Consider the following 20,289-nt stretch of genomic DNA (forward strand, 5'->3'; position numbering starts at 1 on the left):
CCGTCTCAGTTTCTTGAGTGCTGGAATTATAAATGGTTAAAAATTATTTTCAAATGATAAGAAGCCATACCTTCAATTTCTCAACAAATGATATTTGGTGGTTGATTCTTTTTCAGTACTTTTTTTAGTATTACCTTTGACAAGCGTAACGTAAGGTAGCATTACAAGCTACAGGTGTGGTATGTTAGAGCAGCAGCGAACTGACATTCACCTGCAGTCACTGTCTGCAATTCAGCTACTTTGTCTGATCAGTTCTCAAGCGTGCTACTTTTCAGATTTCCCAGATTTCATTAAGAGATGTCAAATATACCTTTAGAAGTCAACTTCTTTCTAATTGCTGCCAGTTTTTATTTAAATATCATGAAATTCATGCCTGACCTTTTAATGTATGTGATTAACCTAGTGTGTTAAAAGTTTGCTTTCTTAAATAATTTTACCATAAAATTAGAAAGCAAAATAAAATCCTTTTTAAGTAAACTTATAGTTTCACTTGGTCTGTAACTGACAGAAAGATGAAGTCATATTTTTGGCCGCTTGTTCTTAAAGTAAAGCTCAGCCAATGCTGGTGGGTTAGTCATTGTGGATGCCTGGGTCAATTCAAAGTCTAGTTGAGACAGCGAGCATGGTAGGCTCACTTTGATGCTTAACACATAGTCCCTGTGCAGTCTGCAAGACAGCTCAGGAATGGACATCTACTCAGAGATCCCATGCAATCTTAGTGAGACTCACTTTCCCCTCTAACTTCCCAAAGTAGTTATTTTCTCTGAAATTAGATAAAGTGGTCCATAGGGAAAGTAAGTACCTGATAATTGTCTTATGTTCCTTTTCTAATGAATAGTCTAAAATTAAATAATTGTTGTGCCTAATTAGTAAATCTGGGTGTACAGAGCACCATGTACTATTCTTGCAACTTTTCTGAAGTTTGAAATTATATTGAAATGTAAAGAAATAAAAGCTACCATTGGTACTTCTTGGGACTATGAAAGTAAGGTTTAAAAGATAGCAGATGTAGATAATTTTAATAATGAAAGAAAACTCAAATCTGAAAACTAGGGTGTGTTTAACTCACTTCCTTGGTCAAAATTATGGCAGTAATATTAGACTTGTGACACATTGAACAGTATGCTTTCTCTATGTGGTATCAGGACACTGAAGGATTTAATATAACTCCATACTCATCACATTAATCTTTGCCTTTTGTAAACTTGAACAACAACAAATACAGATTTCAAAATCCCATCATCCTTTCAGTTGATAAGGCCCAAATAAAGCTTGGTATGGTTTACATTTAAGAGGGATGGCCATAAAAGAACTTCTTTGAATATTAGCTTTCTTATCAGATATGTTATCTGCTATTATCTCCAGAAAATTTTAACTATTGGCCAAGTCATTACTTTTCAATTTTATAAATGTACTACTTGAAGGAAGATTTTCTATGTTGTTATATCCCATAGTTTGAGTTTGAAGGTTTCAATAGGGTTTGAGTTGCCCTTTAATGTTACTAACCTTGCAGTGGCTGCACTTGGTGCTACTTTCCTGTTCTGTTCATGGTACTCCATGGGATTTTAGGCTCCATTAGAATATAGGCCCTGTGTTCTTTATTTTTGTATTATCCAACATCCAGCACAGTGCATGTACAAGGTAATCAATCCTCATTAAAGTTGTTTTTTGTTTTTTATTTATTTATTTATTTATTATTCATATGTGCATACAATGCTTGGGTCATTTCTCCCCCCTGCCCCCACCCCCTCCCTTATTCCCCACCCCGCCCCTTCCCTCTCCTTCCTACCCCCTCAATACCCGGCAGAAACTATTTTGCCCTTATCCCTAATTTTGTTGAAGAGAGGGTATAAGCAATAATAGGAAGGAACAAGGGTTTTTGCTGGTTGAGATAAGGATAGCTATACAGGGAGTTGACTCACATTAATTTCATGTGCATGTGTGTTACCTTCTAGGTTAATTCTTCTTGATCTAACCTTTTCTCTAGTTCCTGGTCCCTTTCTCCTATTGGCCTCAGTTGCTTTTAAGGTATCTGCTTTAGTTTCTCTGTGTTGAGGGCAACAAATGCTAACTAATTTTTTAGGTGTCTTACCTATCCTCATATCTCCCTTGTGTGCTCTCACTTATATCTTGTGATCAAAGTTCAATCTCCTTGTTGTGTTTGCCCTTGATCTAATGTCCGCATATGAGGGAGAACATACGATTTTTGGTCTTTTGGGCAGGCTAACCTCACTCAGAATGATGTTCTCCAATTCCATCCATTTACCAGCAAATGATAACATTTCGTTCTTCTTCATGGCTGCATAAAATTCCATTGTGTATAGATACCACATTTTCTTAATCCATTCGTCAGTGGTGGGGCATCTTGGCTGTTTCCATAACTTGGCTATTGTGAATAGTGCCGCAATAAACATAAAGTTGTTGATGAATTATTATGAAAGCTGTATCATGAACTATAAAGTACTTTAGAACTAGGAAATATTTTAAGTTATAATTATTCAGTAGAAAGAGACAAAGCTCTTGTCCTTAAAGTCTTTAAAATCTTCTTGGTACTTACAATCTTCAAAATAAGTCCTAGCTGAATGAATGGCTGAGACAGTCAACTCTTCAGAAAGTGGCAGCCCTGTGAGAAAAAGGTCCCTAGAAACTGTGGATGGGTACTTTGTAGAGGCCACCTCAGACCTTCCTGATGTACTTGTTGCTCACCCTTGCAAACAGGTTTCTTATTTGTCTGGTTTATTTCCTTCCCTCCTTACCACTTTCCATAACTAGGCCGAAAAGGAAATTCGTCATTTTCTTTAGCTGCTCTACACAGTGAATGCTCATAGATTAATGGTCAGCATTTCTAAGACAGTTTCAAATGTCCTTAAAGGTTGATATTATCAGTCCATCGCAGGGTTTGCTAGTGTCACTGATAAAAGAAGAGCAGTGAGTTTGGTGGGATTGTGGGGGAGGGGTTTCCATTTTAAAGGTGGTGAAATGCTTCTTTGGAGCTTTGTAAGTTTAGCTCACATTAAGAAAACTTGAAAAAGAAAAAAGGCATCTTTCTTTTATAGTGAAAAAATTCTTTAGGTGTTATAGTTTAAAATAAATAGTTCCTTTTTGGCAAAGTAGTATTTCAAACTGTATATTTTAATTGTTTGCTCCTTATGTGGAAAGAAAAGGGCATGCTTCAATCCATAACTTTTTTTCCCCTGTTAAGAATATTTTGTGCTGGGTATGTGATGGTACATACTTGTATCCCAGCTACTTGGGAGGTGGAGATAGGAAGATTGTGGTTCCAGGATAATCTGGGAAAAAAGTTAGAAAGACCCTATCTCAAAAACAGTGCTGGCTGGTGGCATATGCCTGTGGTTCCAGCTACTTGGAAAACAGAGGAAGGAGGATTGTGGTCCAAGGCCTGCCCTGGGCAAAAACAGCACAAGACTCTATCTGAAAAAAAACCTTAAAAAGCAAAAGAACTGTGCGCAAGGCTCAAATGGTAGATCTCTTGCCTAGCAAACATGAGGTTCTGAATTCTAGTTCTGCCAAAAAGAGAGAAAGAGGGCGCTGGAGAAGGAGAGGGAGAGGGGGAGAGAATATTTTGTATGTGTCTCCTTTAAAGATTAATGCGATTAACACACTATGACACTCTAGAAAGTTTTCATTTGTTGTAATTGAATTCTGACTAGCAATGTCTTGGTTCTTACTCTCTTTGTGTCTTAGTATGACCATCTGTTAGATGAGGGCATGGGCTTGCTGATTTCTAAGGTTCCTTTCAGTTTTAACAGGGATTTTCCATTTTGGGTATCTTTTAATCAGTGTTTCCTTTATTTTTTGCTCTACATTCTAATTTATTTTGCTCTAAAGGCATGGTACCCAAAGTTTAATGGATTTATACATTAATATTAATATGATAAGAACTACAAGTACCCTGGCACAGACACTTAATACTCAAGACTGTGGTTCTCGTTAGAAAGTATTTGTTTCTATATAAGCATATAGTACTATAAATAAAACTGTATGGAAGGATGACAAAAGAGGGACTAATCTGACTCTAATTTAGTCAAATGAAAAGGGGAATGGGTATAACTTTATATTCTGAAGGCTTTATATCCTGGTTTTATGTCATGTGTATTAATATTAATATAATAGGGAACATGTAGCAATTATTGCCCACCTAATCTTTTTATCTATTATGATATATATATATAATTATTATTACTTATAGCAATTAACTGTGAGAAGTTGCCAAGTCAGAATGAGACAGCATCTTGCTTTTATTCCTTACTCTCCATCAGTGTGGGACTTCTGGCCAGCTCTCACATTTAGGTCGTTCCTCTTTCCCATGTAAGCCCTTGCATTTCACTACTCTGTTAATATTTCACACCCCAGTTCATGTCTACCCTTGCCTGAAAGTTCCCCTCCAAACCTACTTTTGTTTATCTTGGCTGTTCTCCTTCCCTTCTTTGTACTTGTGTAGCACTTAAAACTCTTCTCACGATGCTTAGAGACATTACGATATTCTTGGGGTGCTATGGAAAATAAGCAAACTATTTCTGACTTTACTTCCTTGACCTCAGAAATGAGATTGTTTTGTACCCATTCTTTCCTTTTCAGATAACCAAGCTGAAAATAGACAGCAATCCTTTTGCCAAAGGATTTCGGGACTCCTCCAGGCTCACTGACATTGAGAGGTAATGAGAATTTTGTTTACTTTTTTTTTTTGTCCAGATAAGAGTAAGTTTGTAAGAATGCATGCATCTGCAGGCCAAAGAACTGTAACTTTACTGCATCTAGTCTCCAACTCTGTGCCCTTTCCCTCCAGCTATAAACCCTCTAGATATGTGGCTGCTTAAGTCTTGACAGCTGCTGCAGCTGAGTCTCATATGCTCATTTCTGAGTGAAGAGATTTCTTTGGTCAGAACATGTACTCCACTGTAAAAAAAATGGCTTTTTTTTTTTAAATCAAAGACTTAGATATCACATGTTATTAAGTTTCATGTCTTAATGAGTGACAAACTGCAGAAAATGGAACCTTGATAGCCTTTTGTCTTCTGAAGTAGATATATTTGCTAACACAAAGAGTGCAAGAGTAATTTGGTATTTGAAAGAAGGCAAGGTCACATTGTTTTACCTATAGAGTAGACTGCTTATCTTTATAGGAGAAGCATCAGGGTTCAGGACCTATAAGAACAAGTGAAATCAGGTATCTGCAACTTATCCCACTTCTCAATTAAAATGGTTCATGCAGTTTGAGGCCATTTAGGTGATGGGTAATAAATAACTATTGAGGTCTGTCGTTTGCCTAGCGTGAATGTCAGTGTTTTTCAAAGAGATTTGCAACCTGATTATTTGTATTTCTTAAACACACTAACTTTTTATGAGGCCTGCTATTTTTACTGACAGGTTGAGTTACTCTAGCTACCAACCTTCTAGTTTATTATATTTCCACATCTCTGTGTAACTTCCCTTCCAACTACTACACATTTCTGTCACACTGTATTACCTGCCACATGGCCACATTTTACTTCAGCACTTCTGGGAAACCTGTCTTGGCAGCTCAAACTAAGGGATAATTACAGTTTTAGCAACCTCTGTCTGATTCTTCCTAAGCTTTCCCAAGTGGCAGAGCATAGGGAGATGGTTTGATTAGAGGGACTGAATATAGATGCTGGCTGGGGAGGCAGAGAAGCCAGAAGGACAGGAATTGTAGGGCTTAAGTCAAAAAGAAATTAATTCATTGGAGAGCTCCACAAATGGTTGGATCAGGGAAAGACACTTGGACTTTTGGTTGAAAATCCATTGCAAAATGCACAGGGAATCAAGTAGGTGATTCTCCAAATAGAGGGGACATGAGTCAGTGAGAATGTGTAACAGCAGACTGAATGACAAAGGAGTCTCCTGGCAAAGACTACTTCCTTCCGGCATGACTTTTCCATTTCCTTTTTCTGAGCGCCAGGCTCACTGATGCAGATGAGCCTGTGCAGCTGACATGATTTGAGAGAACTTGTCCTCAGTTTTATTTCAATGTCCAGTAGGAACGAAGTCGGTGACTCTGGGGCAGTAGTGATGTTGTTTTCAAAGTGAACATCTTATCGCCTGTCTCAGATAAAGGGGTAAACATGAGCAAAAGTTATGGGGTAAGGAGCAGCTTAGCCTTTACCTGGTTTACCTGAGTGATCCTGGGGAAGTTGCTGAACCTGGAAGTCTGTTTCTGTGTCTAGAAAATGGAGACAATAACTGCTCGCTTCAAAGGTTTATTGGAGAATCAAGCAAGACAACATTTATGAAAGTACTTTATAAATCTAAAAATGCAAGACACTAATTAGATGAGCATTGCATCTAACAGTTTGTACCCCATCTAAATTACTTTTAATGGTCTTAATGAACTGCTTCTAGAGTAAAAATAGCCCTGCAGTTGCACACGTGTCCATGAGATAGGAGTACCGGCCTGACTGCTCTTTGGAACGGTAGATTTGATAATGCACGTGGCCACATTTTCCACTTATTGAATAAGCATCCTGATGTGGGAACACTCACATGTACATGAGGTAAGTAGCTTTCAGTGGTCTGAAGGCCAAAAGAGCACTCTGATGTGACTAGCTGAAAGTTTGCAAGATGACCTAAGTAGTGTGAAACTGGCCAAGGTTTTGGATTTCATTTCCAGGTATTTAAGTCTGAATTTTTCCTAAACAGCCTTTGGGGATGGGACAAATCAGATCAATTGATCTTTAGAGACCTAAAGAAATTAAATTAGTCTGGAGTCAGTTACTGCACTAAACCATCTAGTAATTGAATTGCTCCTTGTAACTGATTGAAAACAGCCCTATCTATAACAATATTGGGAGCTTTTCTTTATAAGAGATCTGAGAGGAAAACACATCTTTTTATGACATGATGACAGATATTGCACTTTTCTAACCTAATTGAATACAATGTTATAAATATGTGACCTTAATGATTTCAAGTTTCCTGTTCCAGATTTACAACTTACTGTGTGGGACAACCAAACAAAAATGCCTTTAGGACTGGATCTGATTGCCTATGCCTTGAAACTCACACTATTATTCCTTCTAGAACCCCATAAGCTTTGGGGTACTCTCAAAGGCACTAGAGTTTTCTTGCTCTGTTTTCACTAGGTTTCATTACAAAAGGTGAACTTCTCACATATTTCATATGCAGCCTTATTCTAGAGGGACAGCATCCTTCTCACTTGTAAAAGAAATCCATCTTTTTATCAAGAATAGAAAGTATACTTACTATGGCCCAATAAGAAGCAGACTCAAAAGTCCAAAGAGATGTCTTAATATAATCGAATTTCTGGTTATTTAGATCAGGGGGAGAATTATCTTCTGATTCCATACCATAAATAACCTACAGACAGTCTGCCAGTTACGATTTTTTTTCTCTCTCTCGTTTTTTTTTTTTTTATTTTGGTGGGGGAGGGAGGAGTTTCATAGAGAAAATAAAGTCACAGTGTTACATCTGAGAAAGGAAAAATAACTGGGAGTTTTTTATGTTTTCTTCAAAAATACCTCTTTACTAGTTTTTTCTCTTTTACAAAAAGAACTCATGCTCACTGAAAAAAATCAGAAAATATTGACAAGCCAGAAAAAAAAAACATAAAAAGTAACATAAAAGCATGAGAAATCCTATTTGCTCAGAGGTAATAACCTTTGACAAATCCTGTTATCTATTCATTCCTCTAGAAACTTAACTATGCATGTGGGAAACATGTACTTTCTTTAACATTTAACATACTGCCCATAAGCCATTCCTCCTGCATACCTGTACATGTATGTCTGCACTATACTTTTTAATGACTACCTAATTCTTCATTATGTACCATAATTTATTTTACCAAACCCATATGTTAGTTATTTAGGTTCCTTATTTTTTGCCATTACAAACAGTGCCAGGAAGAAAATTGTTTTTCTTAATTACAAACATAGGCTAAATACACACAAATAAAAATGCTTGTTATCAAATAAAGATGCTAGTCAAGCATCTATTTTTTGTTTTTGCCACAGTGCTTTTTAATGTTAAAAATTTAGGAAAGAACCTATTCAATACTAGAAGATTAAGATTTAATAGCCTTTTAGTCATGTGATTGAATATTTAATAATAGTGGTACAAGGCTGGGCATAGTGAGGCATACCATAATCTCAGCTACTCAGGAGGTGGATATCAGGAGTATTGTGGTTCTAAGCCAGCCAGGCAAAATTTAGTGAGGATTCCCCAGTTTTCTACTGGCTCTTAAAGCTGCTTAGAGTTCTCTGTGTTTCCCTTCTCCAGTTCCTTGCTTCCCTCTCTTCTACTCTGCCTTTTGACTTTCACCCCTATTCCCCAACCAGACTACCTTTGTCAAGGTCAGCAGTGACCTCCCCATTGTTAAACCCACAACATACAGGTCAATTCTCAATGCTTATCTTACTTGGTCTATCCCAGCATTAAGCCTAGCTGTTCCTTCCCTTCCTTTTTCTCCCTATCTTTCCAGACTTCTCACTTTTGGCTGTTCTTTCTTCATCTCTCTTGCAGATTCCTCCTTACCTCTCCTTTTGTGAATGGTGATGTCTCTCAGGCTTTAGTTCTTTGTGCTTCTCTTCTCAGTCTGCCACTGAGGCAGCACTGGGGCATCTGACTCAGTTTCATACCATTATAGCGGACACTATAATTTACATGTCTAGTTTACATGTCTTGTTTGGTCCCATCTACATTCAGATATCTGACTGGCTATTTCTTTGACTTTCCCTTCCCCACTTAGAGCACCTCAGATTTTACACACCTCAAACTGAGCTCCCAGCCACCTTCCTCCACTCCTGCTCTTCCCTTACTGCTTGCATCTCCGCTGTCAGCTGCATCCTTTCCATGTGCTGGCAGAACAACTAAGGGTCACCTTGACTCCTTTTTTTCTCTCCACATTTAAACAATTGATAAGCCTAGTCAACTAATCACTCAAAATATGTCCAGAGGAGTCCATTTTCCGGGCTACCATTCTGTTCTAACCACTGCCATCTCTTTTCTACATTATTACATTAATTTTCTGATTGATCTGTCTACCTCCACTCTTACTGCCCTTCGGTCTGTTCTCAATATAGCAGTCAGAATGACCTTGCCAAAGAAAGGAAGTTGGATCACATCACTCATGCTCATAGCTCTCCATTTAGTCACCTTCTCATTTAGGGTAAATTCAAAGGCCCTGCAATTTTCAGCACCCTGCCCCCATCTCCTAATTCACTTCTCCTCTCCCTTGCATACTTCAGCCATACTCCTCCCCTTGCCTTTCCTAGAACGTGCCAGGCCCCCCCCCCAGGCCTTTTATCCTTACCTTCCACCAGCATTGTGCTGTCCTGATATCTAATTACATTCATAATTTGTTTCTGACTAGATCCTCAGGACTTAGAAGACTGTCTGGTACTATTAAGCCCTCAAATATTTGTTAAGTGAATGAATGATGTGTCTTTTTAAAAATATCATTAAAAATATCCATATTTTAAAAATTCTTATTTGAGGGTCTTCATTTTTTAGTACAAAATTTTAACCTATCTCCAAGCGTTATGATATGTTTGATGTTTCTTTGAACTGTGTCTGCTTTCTGTTTAATACAGCTATTTGTGTTACACCTTTAAATTAATACACCTTTAAATTTCTCTTCTAGTTTTTGTTATATTTACCAAGTTTTTCCTTTTGTTATTTCTCATGGTGAATGCTCCATATTTGTCATGCATCAGATAATGAACTATATTTTATATCAGGTCATCTTCAAACTTATCACATAAAAAGAGTTATTATCATCTCTATTTTATAGATAACCAAAGTTTACAGACAGTGAGCCTCAAGCCCTGTTTAATTTGTCAGTAAGTAAAGTTGTGAGCAAGTTATGCCATCAACATAGACACATGTCTTTCCATGGTTTCAGGATTTATTAACAATACATTCATGAACTACATCAGTTTCATTGGCTGAATAGTCACTGAATACTCACTGGGAGGTAATGACCACCAAATTCTGTGTTCCATTCTGATCTTAGTTACTAGTAACAATACCATTCAGGGCACACTTCCCATAAGGATATATGTTTAGCTATAGCATTGGTTATTATGATACAGAATGGCTAAGGTTGGCAGGCTCCATTGCTTTGGGTCTGAAGTGAGGTGGAAGAGTGAGGCAGCAGGAGTGTAGCAGAAGGAGGCTACTCACCTCATTGTGATCAGAAAGCAGAGAGAGTTAGAGAGAGAAAGGAGCCAGAGTCAAGATATACTCTTCAAAGGCATGTTCCTAATGACCTGCTGTGCCAATATCTGTCAAGTTGAAGATTATTTTCATTAGTATTTAGATATGATTGAAGCTTTTGCGCTGACAGCTCAAGTCTCTTAATTGAGCTTAGGAAAATTTTCTTTTGTCTTTTTCCCCTGCCTCCTGTGTCTTCTAGCTTCCAATTAGCCTGCTCTATTCGGACCTTCTAAAACTCTTGTATCGCCATATCTTGTATCTCTCAAGTCTTTTCCCTATTTCTCTGAATTTTAGGAGAATTTCTTTTTTCAGTCTTAATTTCTTGATTCTGTTTTCTTCAGCAATAGTATTCAGTCTCTACTGAGTTCCTATAAAATGTGACAGTTTTTAGTTTGTCATTTACAATTGGCTTTCAGCATGTTCAGAATGTTTCAATGACTCACTCCCTGTCTTAAGTGCCAGAAAGTTTGAAAACACAAGGTAGACATTGTAAACTGTGTCTTCCTGTTTCTTGCAACAAATTTGTTTCAAAAGAAATCATCTGTTATGCCTTACGAATTAACTTTTTGTCTTTTGAATTGCTGTATGTTTTGTGCTAGCCAATTATTTTTCTTCAGATCATCTATAGAATGGAACATCTTTGTTTAATATTAGAAACTAAGATTAATTCTGAATAAAAACATGTAACACATTGTAAGGTCTTCAAATGCAGACTGAAGAAAGGAAAATAAGTTTATTGCCATCTCACCAATGTGGAAATAAGAGAACTTCCATGTAGGTTAGAGATTTATTGCAGATAGATGGAAGCAGCCTCTGGAAATGGATCATTACCTTTGCACTGATGTAGCCACTTTTGGTCTGCCTTGGCAGCTACAAACCAGTTGGCACAAAGCTCCATTCCATGACCAGCACAGTGACCTTATGCTTTTCTCCAGACCTATTCCTGGTTATGGCCATGGACCACACCCATCAGTATACCAGGTACACTGTAAGCTGAGAGTGGTTTGATGGGATGTCTTCTTCCTAGACTCTAGCGTTGTGAGAATCTGCTCCCCATCAACTAATCAAAGATCTGACTTCATCTTTAATCTCTGTTGCTTCAAGTTGGAGTGCAGGTTAAGCTCAGACAGAAGGCTTCTGCTTTATCCATCCCTCTCACTGCTTGACAGCTTCCCTCCTTACCTACTGATGAAGGGCATGCTGGTGGATGCATCTGTCCCCATTCCTTACCTGTTTGTGACTGAAATATCTTAAGTATGTAGATTTTCTGGGTTTCTCTTGTTTTCTTAGTCATGTCAGTGGGACAGGAAATTAAATACATAAGCTTATGTCACCCTGTTGATTTGGAATTGATTTTGAGAGTCTACGAAAAGTGGTTTGAAAACCCCTTGCATTGAATAAAACTTTCAGACACACGAAGTTTGGACTCAAGCCCAGTATGATACAGGCGTTTTTGCTCAGAACTCAGACACTCTATTAGTTTAGATATGGAAGAAGACTTCGGAAATCAAGTCGCAAATCTAATATTCTGGGAATTTATAGAAGTTTTATCTATATCAGGGCAATAAAGCAGCAAGTGTTTTGGCAGATTTGATAAAGAGGCTCACAGCTTGTAGATATTTTCCAGGTCTTTCTTTCATAATGATTTACAGGGCTAGAAAGAAAGTAGCATTTAGTCTAATAACAGAACAAGGCTGGTTTGTAGTTTTTGATACAGGAAGGTTTTCTTTAGGAGTTGTACAGAGTCAGTGGAAATGAGGCAAACACCTGTGAGAAGGGATTGGCAAACTACAACCTGCCACCTGCTTCATATGATCCATGAATTAAGGATGGCTTTTGCATTTTTAATGATTGAAAAAACATTTAAAGTAATATTCCCTGACATGAAAAAATAATGTGAAAGTAAATTTTGTTGTCTATTGATAAAATTTCATTGGAACACAGTCATGTTTTTCTTTTACATATTGAATATGGCTTCTTTCCTGCTATAATGATAGAGTTGAGTGTGGGTGAAAGGGACCATATGGCCTGCAAAGATTAACATATTTACTATCTGGCTCTTAACACAAAAAGTGTGCTGATCTCTGGCTTACAGCTTTAAGAGGCTGAGAAATGTTGGCAGCAAAGGAAACCTCCTACCTAGAAATTTTACCTGCTTAGGGTGAGTTTTCTCTTTCTGGGTCAAAATGAAGAAAATTGTAACGTCATTATGAGGCTCATCTGGTGATGCTAGTTGACAAAGCTGGATATAACTGATCCCTGCTAATACCTGTTCTCCCCGTCTTCACGCTGGTAGTTGAGACATTGTTATTAGAGACGTTTTAGCAGGTGTACATCAAGCCATAACGAAGATGTCAGAATGGGATGGAAAACTAACCACTTGGAAGTGCGTATTTTCAAAAGATTTCCTATTGAAATCGTCACAGATGATTTCAATCATCTATGTTACTTTTGTCCATTTTTTTAAATCTTGGGCTTCAGTTCTTTTCTCTAGTACCTGTTCCCCTTTTCCTATTGGCCTCAGTTGCTTTAAGGTATCTGCTTTAGTTTCTCTGCGTTAAGGGCAACAAATGCTAGCTAGTTTTTTAGGTGTCTTACTTATCCTCACCCCTCCCTTGTGTGGTCTCGCTTTTATCATGTGCTCAAAGTCCAATCCCCTTGTTGTGTTTGCCCTTGATCTAATGTCCACATATGAGGGAGAACATATGATTTTTGGTTTTTTGAGCCAAAACATAGAGTTTTTAGATGGGATTATCTACACTTGTTGCCTCTCTGTTTCTGTCACCCATAGATGATGGTAAATGACATAGAGAAGATAGCTTCAGTCCTCTGAAAAATTATTTTTTCTTTCCTTCACACCTGTGCTTCCTTAGAATGAATAGACAATCCAGGACTCTCCTCCCACACAGAATTCTGTTGAGCTTCCCCATGAAATTCCTGTTATATTGTCAAAAGCCTGCTGATAACTTCAGAAGTGAAGAGGACAAAATTCGTGAATGACATGAAATGTGAAGAGTAGGCAGATTTCCGTTCTCTACATTTTGGATCTCATCCAGTCTTCTGTCACTTGAGCCACTTCGGTGGGCTCAGTGGGATTGCTAAATGCTCACCCATGTCTCTGGCTGTCCTGCAGTAGAGATATTTCTTTGAAAATCCTCATCCACCTTGGAATTTTGGATGGATTAGACATCTTTCTCTGCGGTTTGGTACAGAATGAGACTCTCTGCAGTACAGTTTTGTACATTTAGTTCATCTCTCATGTCTTCACCTTCTCCCACTCAGGATATCTGCTTTTATTTGGGCTTTCTTCCAAGCACTCAGTCTAGTTCTGAAAGACGAGAACTCTGCAACTCTGGGCTTCTGAAGAGGTCAGGCATGTTGTGAACTAATTAGTTCAACCTAATAGTTGTTACCTGAGTAGCCAACAAAATAAGTTCCCATATCATTCATATCTCTTTCAAGGAAAACCAGTAGAATAGATTTGGGCCCAAAGATGGCTTATATTTTTTAGGGGGTGGATGGATGGGTAGGGAGCAACATAACTGCACTGGCTGAGAAAAAAACAGATTAATCTTAGCCCAGTGAATAGTAAAACTGCTATGGTTTGTGCCTTGGTTTGCTAATTCCCTTAATCTTTCATAAATGCAACTATATTTGGGTATTAAAAAGACTTTTACAAAATAGATAATGAAATGTCTGCAATAAAGTAAAAGTAAAGTATCATTTCAATGAATAGCACCAGCAACAGCCCCTATGTAAGAGACAAGCTACTTGAATGTAAAAATATTAAAAATGGTGGTCTAGTACCAATGGACTACGCCCTTTAGCTCTTTCCCCTGCTCCTCCTGACCTAGTGCTCTCCTGGGACCCACATTCTGTAACAGAAGCCATAGACCAGACTAGAGCTCTGAGATAGGAGAGGACAGAGGACATCTGTATCACCTCTGTTGGAGGGATGGGATGCAGAGTACAATGTTGTTTGCTTATGTCTTAGTCCATTTGTGCTGCTGTACTTAGAGATCATAAACTGGGTAGCCTACAAACTACCGTTAATTTCTCACAGTTCTGCAATTTGGGAAGCCCAAGATCAAAGTGCTGGCAGATTTGGTGTCTGGTTTATACCTCTCTCTCTGGTTCATAGTACCCTCTTGATGGAAGCAAACAAGTTCCTTCAGGGCTCTCTTATAAGGAACTAACTTCATACATGGGGGCTCTACCATCATGACATAGTCCCTCTAGAAGCCACACCTTTTAATATCATCACATTGGGGGATGAGGCTCCAATGTATGAATTTGAGGGAAACATAACCATTCAGACCATAGCCAGTGTCTGAACAAACAGACAGAAATTGAGGAGTTTAAAATTGAATGTTATCTCTGGGACTATAGAACAACACTTAATATTCTAATCTTGTAGGAATGAAAATAACTTTATTCTTAATTATTATTATAGTTAACTCTCAAATAAAGACTAAAAAGTAAGAAATTATTTTAAACTATATTATGTGTATTACAGTATGCCCTGGCACTGTACTTTTAACATGGAACTTTAAAAAGAAGCGTTTATTTTGAAGTTAGAATGAAATTTAGGAGTTATTCAGTTTATCCCTGTCATTATGCCAATGAAGCAGCTGGGGCACAGATAGCTCAAGCAATGTGCCTAGGGCTAACCACACAAATAGTAGGAGATTTGGGATTAGAAGCCAAGGTTCTTTGCATCTAATACTGGACTTTTACAAAACAGCTATTGAAAAAGTTTTATTTTCGTTTATATACAATCATGCCTAATGACAGAGATATATTCTGAGAATTGCATTGTTAGACAATCAAACAGTTGTTCAAACATCACATAATGTACTTACACAAACCTAGGCGATATGACTGACTACACACGTAGGCTATCACACATAACCATCCTCATGTATGTGGTCTGGCATGGATGGAAATGTCATGCAGTGCAGCCTGTATTTAGAGATTCATAAACCATTAGAGCCACAATGATCCTTCAGGATCCCCTAATTCATCCCACCAATTCTCCACCACACCCTCATTTTATAGAAGAAATCGGAATCTGGTTGTACAGTTTCTTATGAAAGAAACAATTTCTAAAAAAATCTCCAATGAAGGTAAACTTAGTATGAAAGTCTTCATGCATAAAATAAAGGCATTTTGTTTGGTAATTAGGCTAAATGTTGCTTTTTAATACAATCTATTAATTTAATAAAAAGAAAATAATTTGTTAAAACAACAGAGCTAATTTCTTTTTTTTTTCAAATTATGAAAATGGTCACTACAGAAATCTTTGAATTAGCAAGATGTGTGTCTGCATTTAAAGGGTTACTTATTTATCCACAACTTCTAAGAGGAAACATTTATTTTACAAAACTTAACTGGAAGTGCCAAACAAACCAGTGAGTCTCAGAATGAAATTTAGGGGTCTGAGAATGAAATTGACTTACAGTCGTAAATTATCCTACTCTGTTCTTGCTTGTGTCTGTCTGGGTATAAAGAATGTTTGTTCCCTGTTTCACAACTTACTGAAGTTTGTTTATGTGTTGAGTAGTCTGTACTTTGCAGAAGACCTTTTTAGTAGTTGGCATAGCCATGAGACATAGGAAACTATGCATAATAGTTTTGGGGGTTTTCCCCAGTGGTATGTTGTATTTCTTTAAGTTGCTAATGATAATATAAAACTAGAAATATATATTACTACCAAAAAGAAAAATCAATAGGATTTAGTTAAGTAATAAAATAATAAAGTCTAAAAGCTTTTAAAAAGATTAATTTGAGGTTATTTTATTTCTCCAGAATGGATTGCATAATATATTTCAGTTCTCAAGTTAAAATTAATGATTTATAATACATGTCAAATTGAATTATCTAAAAGTTTTCATTTATTAAGAATTTGGTGGACTCGACAAGTATTGATGTATTGTAACTTATAATATATCTACATGAATCTTTAGCAAAATATTGTGACAAGGAGTTATTTATAAAGACCCAGTGAGACATGATATAATCATGAGCAAATTGAAGGGCAAGAACAACTTTAAGTATTTTGCTCCCTATAAATTAAATTTTAATGGATTTGACATCTCCTTGAACGGAATTTCTGCCAGGTTCAAATCTGGAAAGAAAAAGATAGAATTTAAATTGGTACATTTAATTTTTATTTAATTTCCTTTCCGATGTATGTATTGGAAGGAAGGCTTAAATGAATCATGGAGAGATGTAGGTAACAGAAGTTTCAATTTCATCTGAAACAAATATGATTATATAGCCAGCCAGCTTTCAGAACACGTAATCTTGATACTACCAGTTTTGTTACCCGTAAGTATTTATTGAGCACCCTTGTGTCACCTACTAAGTAAGCTCCCTATGTAAATTAATTCACTAATCTTAATAATAACCTTAAGAGTGAGATCATATTAAAACCCTCATTATACAGGAGAAAAACTAGAGACATAGAGAGGTAAGGTACTTTGTCCTCGGGCACACAGCTCACATGTGGCCAAGTTAGGATTTAAGTCATTCTAGCATAAATGCTCCTAACTTCCCCATTGGTCCTCTGAGTGTGGCCTCTAGGCCAGTGGCATTAGGATCACCTGGAAATCCATCAGACATCACATTCTCAGGCCACTCCTCACCTGCTAAAGCTATAGGGTGGGACTGGATAGTCTTTGTTTTGAGGAACCTTGTAGGTGATTCTGCTGCATGCTGACATCTGAGAACCACTGCCTAGAAAGCATTGTTCTTTTCCTGACCATGGCCCCATAGGCTCATAGTGGAGACAATCATGCAAGCACATAATTGCCATAAATATAGTAAGTGCAGTACAAGGGGAATATGTTCAGAACTGTGGTAATACAAAGGAGAATGTGAAGGGAAGGGGAAAGTTTTGCTTTTTTGAGCATTGAGAAGTTTGCACTTTAGTTTCAAAGATAGTGGAAGGGCAACCAATTCTAATACTGGTAGAATATGCTGGCTTTGCTTGTCTAGAGTTTGAACAAATAGTCTGACTTTAAGTGGTTCTAAGCATTTTGGGAGGAGAAATAAAATTATTACTGTTACCCTCTGTTTTGTCCTTCGTCTGGTTATGATAGTGCCTCTGGATATTTTATTCCTAGAATGGATGGTTACAAAGAAGTCGAAAGGGATCCTTTGACGATCACCTAAAGCAATGATATACTCTTTTTTGCTTAGACAAATAATTTAGAATTAGGTGCTAGAAAGACTAACTTTCAATAGTGATACCATTTTATTTACAACTTAAACACAAAGATTAGTCTACCAAAACTACTGGGACATAACAGAACTGAGCATTACAAGATACTGTCAGAGTTTTTAATACCTAAATCACTCAACCCATTAGGTGAGTCATCCCTCATTTTTCAAGGTACAGCATTTAGAAATCCTTGCAATAGGCTTCCAGGCTAAAGAAAATTTTTGCACTTTCCACTCTGCTGCAAACAGGGATTAGATACAAAGTAAACAACATAGGCTGGCTACTCTTTGTAATGTCTTTGAAGAGATGGCTCTGATATGCACCACTGTGTTCAATCACTTAAAAGACAATAATGCAATTATGCCATCCTTTATATAAGAACTGCCATTGCTTTCAGTTCACTTCCAGGTCTAACACAAGTAAATCACTTTGATAAAATCCCTCCTCCTAGAGACTAGCATAAGTAATGATACCAGCAATCTAGCAAGGACAAAATGAATATAATGTACTTTTTATAGAAAAGCAAGCTGTTTCACAAAGCAGTGATTCATTGTGTTATTTGGAAAATGAGTTTTCTTTTGTGTGTATATGAAAGATGTTTAAATGATCTTCAATAAAGGCACTTTTGGAGAGGCAAATATTACACTCTTTTTGAATTTAGATGCTTGGATTTAGTATTTCACATACAAATTATGGAAAGAGGAATATACCATTCATAATTTGGGCCCATCTATGGCTATCCCTTTATAACGATCCAAAAAGAAAATATTTTCTAGACTATTGAAGCAAATTCTTTCCTTATGTGAAAACAACCTCCTAATTATTTTCTAACTTTATTTGAAATACTAACAATATCACCTGTGGCTCAGACTTGAAGGACATCAGCTTGAATGTATAATTGTCATTTTATTCTGGATCATTCAGGTCATTGACTTCCTTTCTAATAACTCAGGTTACTAATATTGTAGTAAATTAAGTCTTTGAGTACATGATATTAGCTGTTAAGGCTGCTAGATTCAACATTACCAGATTAAATAATGATTGAAATTTATTGCTGTCAGTAGTAGATTAATTAGGGCCCATGTTATGCTAAGTTATCCTTCTTTTTTTAATTAACATATACCAATCATAAACGCTGTTCTACTAATTGTACATATTAGTGAGTTTCAGTGTGATATTTCAATACATATATACCACATGCACTAATCAAATCCAGCCTCTTTTATTATCTACCCTCCCACCCCTACTTCCTAACCTCTAGTAATCAATATTCTACATTCAGTTCTACTTTTTTGACTCCCATGCATGAGAGAAACCCCTGTCCAGTTATGTTTGCTTGCATTGATGAGCCTGAGGTGCATAATAGAATAAGTTTAAATGTTTGAATGTCATCTTTCCCTGAAGTGGCTTCCTTTTTGCTGAGAAAACAAATTCCTTGAGTAGTGAATTGTCCTTAAGACTCCTTCTCTATCTCTGAGTTTTAAACTTTGCAATGAACTCATGATTTGCCATTCTGTAACCTAGGGAAAGTGTGGAGAGCCTGATCCAGAAGCATTCCTATGCCCGCTCACCTATCCGTACCTATGGAGGAGAAGAGGATGTCCTGGGGGATGAAAGTCAGACAACCCAAAATCGAGGTAAGGCAGCTCCAGGGCTATGGAGCTGCTGGGAGCCTGAGCACCTAAAGGAGAACGAAGGGAGGCAGTTGAGATGTTTGACCCTCAACTTCAGGCCTTTTCAGGAGGGCTAGCATCCATTGCCAATCCTCATACACTACATTATTTTGCCTGAGTTGTAAATGATTATGCTGCCTGAGATCTGGTTTTCTAGTAAAAGAAAACTGAGCATTTGAGCCACAGATCAGCAGATACTTGCCTGCAGTTTACTACAAAGAGCTATTGAAACTTGGGGGGACGGGTCCTTAGTCTTCCTGAAACTCAAGTTTATAATTTGAAAATTAGGGAATATATCTGTTCAGCCCAAATTAGAATATCTTAGTAGAATCAAAGACCAAAATGGAAAACACTTTTAAAAGAGGAGTGTCCTGATAAAGGGTATCATATGAGAGTCAGAACCAAACAAACTTTCTCTATTAGGAAGGCTCAGAGAAAAGAACAAATATCAGATATTTGGAGCTCCTTTAAGGAGAATCAATCAGGCTGTTACCTGCAGGCAAGGTATTAGTGTTTTGCCATTCTGTGTGATTATACAGGTCATCTAATGACTTAAGTCTTTTTCTGTAAAGTAAATTCTTCCTTCCATGCATGGTGTAAATGATTTCTTCTTATCTAGAAAGGTGGGTTTTCCCTATGACAAATCTCATGTAGGTTTGTCTTTTAAAATTAGATCTATTAGATATGTTTGAAAATAAATAGATCTTTACAGATAATTTAGTTCTTGATCTGTACATTGACATAGCATTTCCTGTCTAATGAATGTTTTTCTTTACAGGGTCAGCCTTTACAACATCTGACAATTTGTCTCTCAGCTCCTGGGTGTCATCTTCTTCCAGTTTTCCTGGATTTCAGCACCCACAGTCCCTGACTGCTCTTGGCACCAGCACAGCGTCCATAGCAACACCCATTCCTCACCCCATTCAGGGTTCTCTGCCACCATATAGCCGACTGGGAATGCCTTTGACCCCATCAGCCATTGCCAGCTCCATGCAAGGGAGTGGTCCCACATTCCCTTCATTCCACATGCCACGATACCATCATTACTTCCAGCAGGGGCCCTATGCTGCCATCCAAGGACTACGCCATTCCTCTGCTGTGATGACACCATTTGTATGACTCTTCTGGGACTGGAAGAACCTAGATCCAGAATGTGCAAATGGGTATGAAAATATA

General features: G+C 37.4%; 1 protein-coding gene across 1 annotated transcript in view; it reads left to right on the plus strand.

Moving 5' to 3' along the window:
• Positions 1-20,289, plus strand: part of Tbx20 (T-box transcription factor 20) — a 37,716-nt gene extending 17,427 nt beyond the window's left edge. Inside the window, exons 6-8 of the mRNA XM_020155566.2 lie at positions 4,600-4,676; positions 18,965-19,077; positions 19,892-20,289. Of these exons, the coding sequence (XP_020011155.1) occupies positions 4,600-4,676; positions 18,965-19,077; positions 19,892-20,232 (531 nt within the window). The 3' untranslated portion in view covers positions 20,233-20,289. The remainder of the gene's footprint in view (positions 1-4,599; positions 4,677-18,964; positions 19,078-19,891) is intronic.

This window comes from Castor canadensis, chromosome 2 (genome assembly GCF_047511655.1).
Source record: "Castor canadensis chromosome 2, mCasCan1.hap1v2, whole genome shotgun sequence".
Classification (NCBI taxonomy): Eukaryota; Metazoa; Chordata; class Mammalia; order Rodentia; family Castoridae; genus Castor; species Castor canadensis.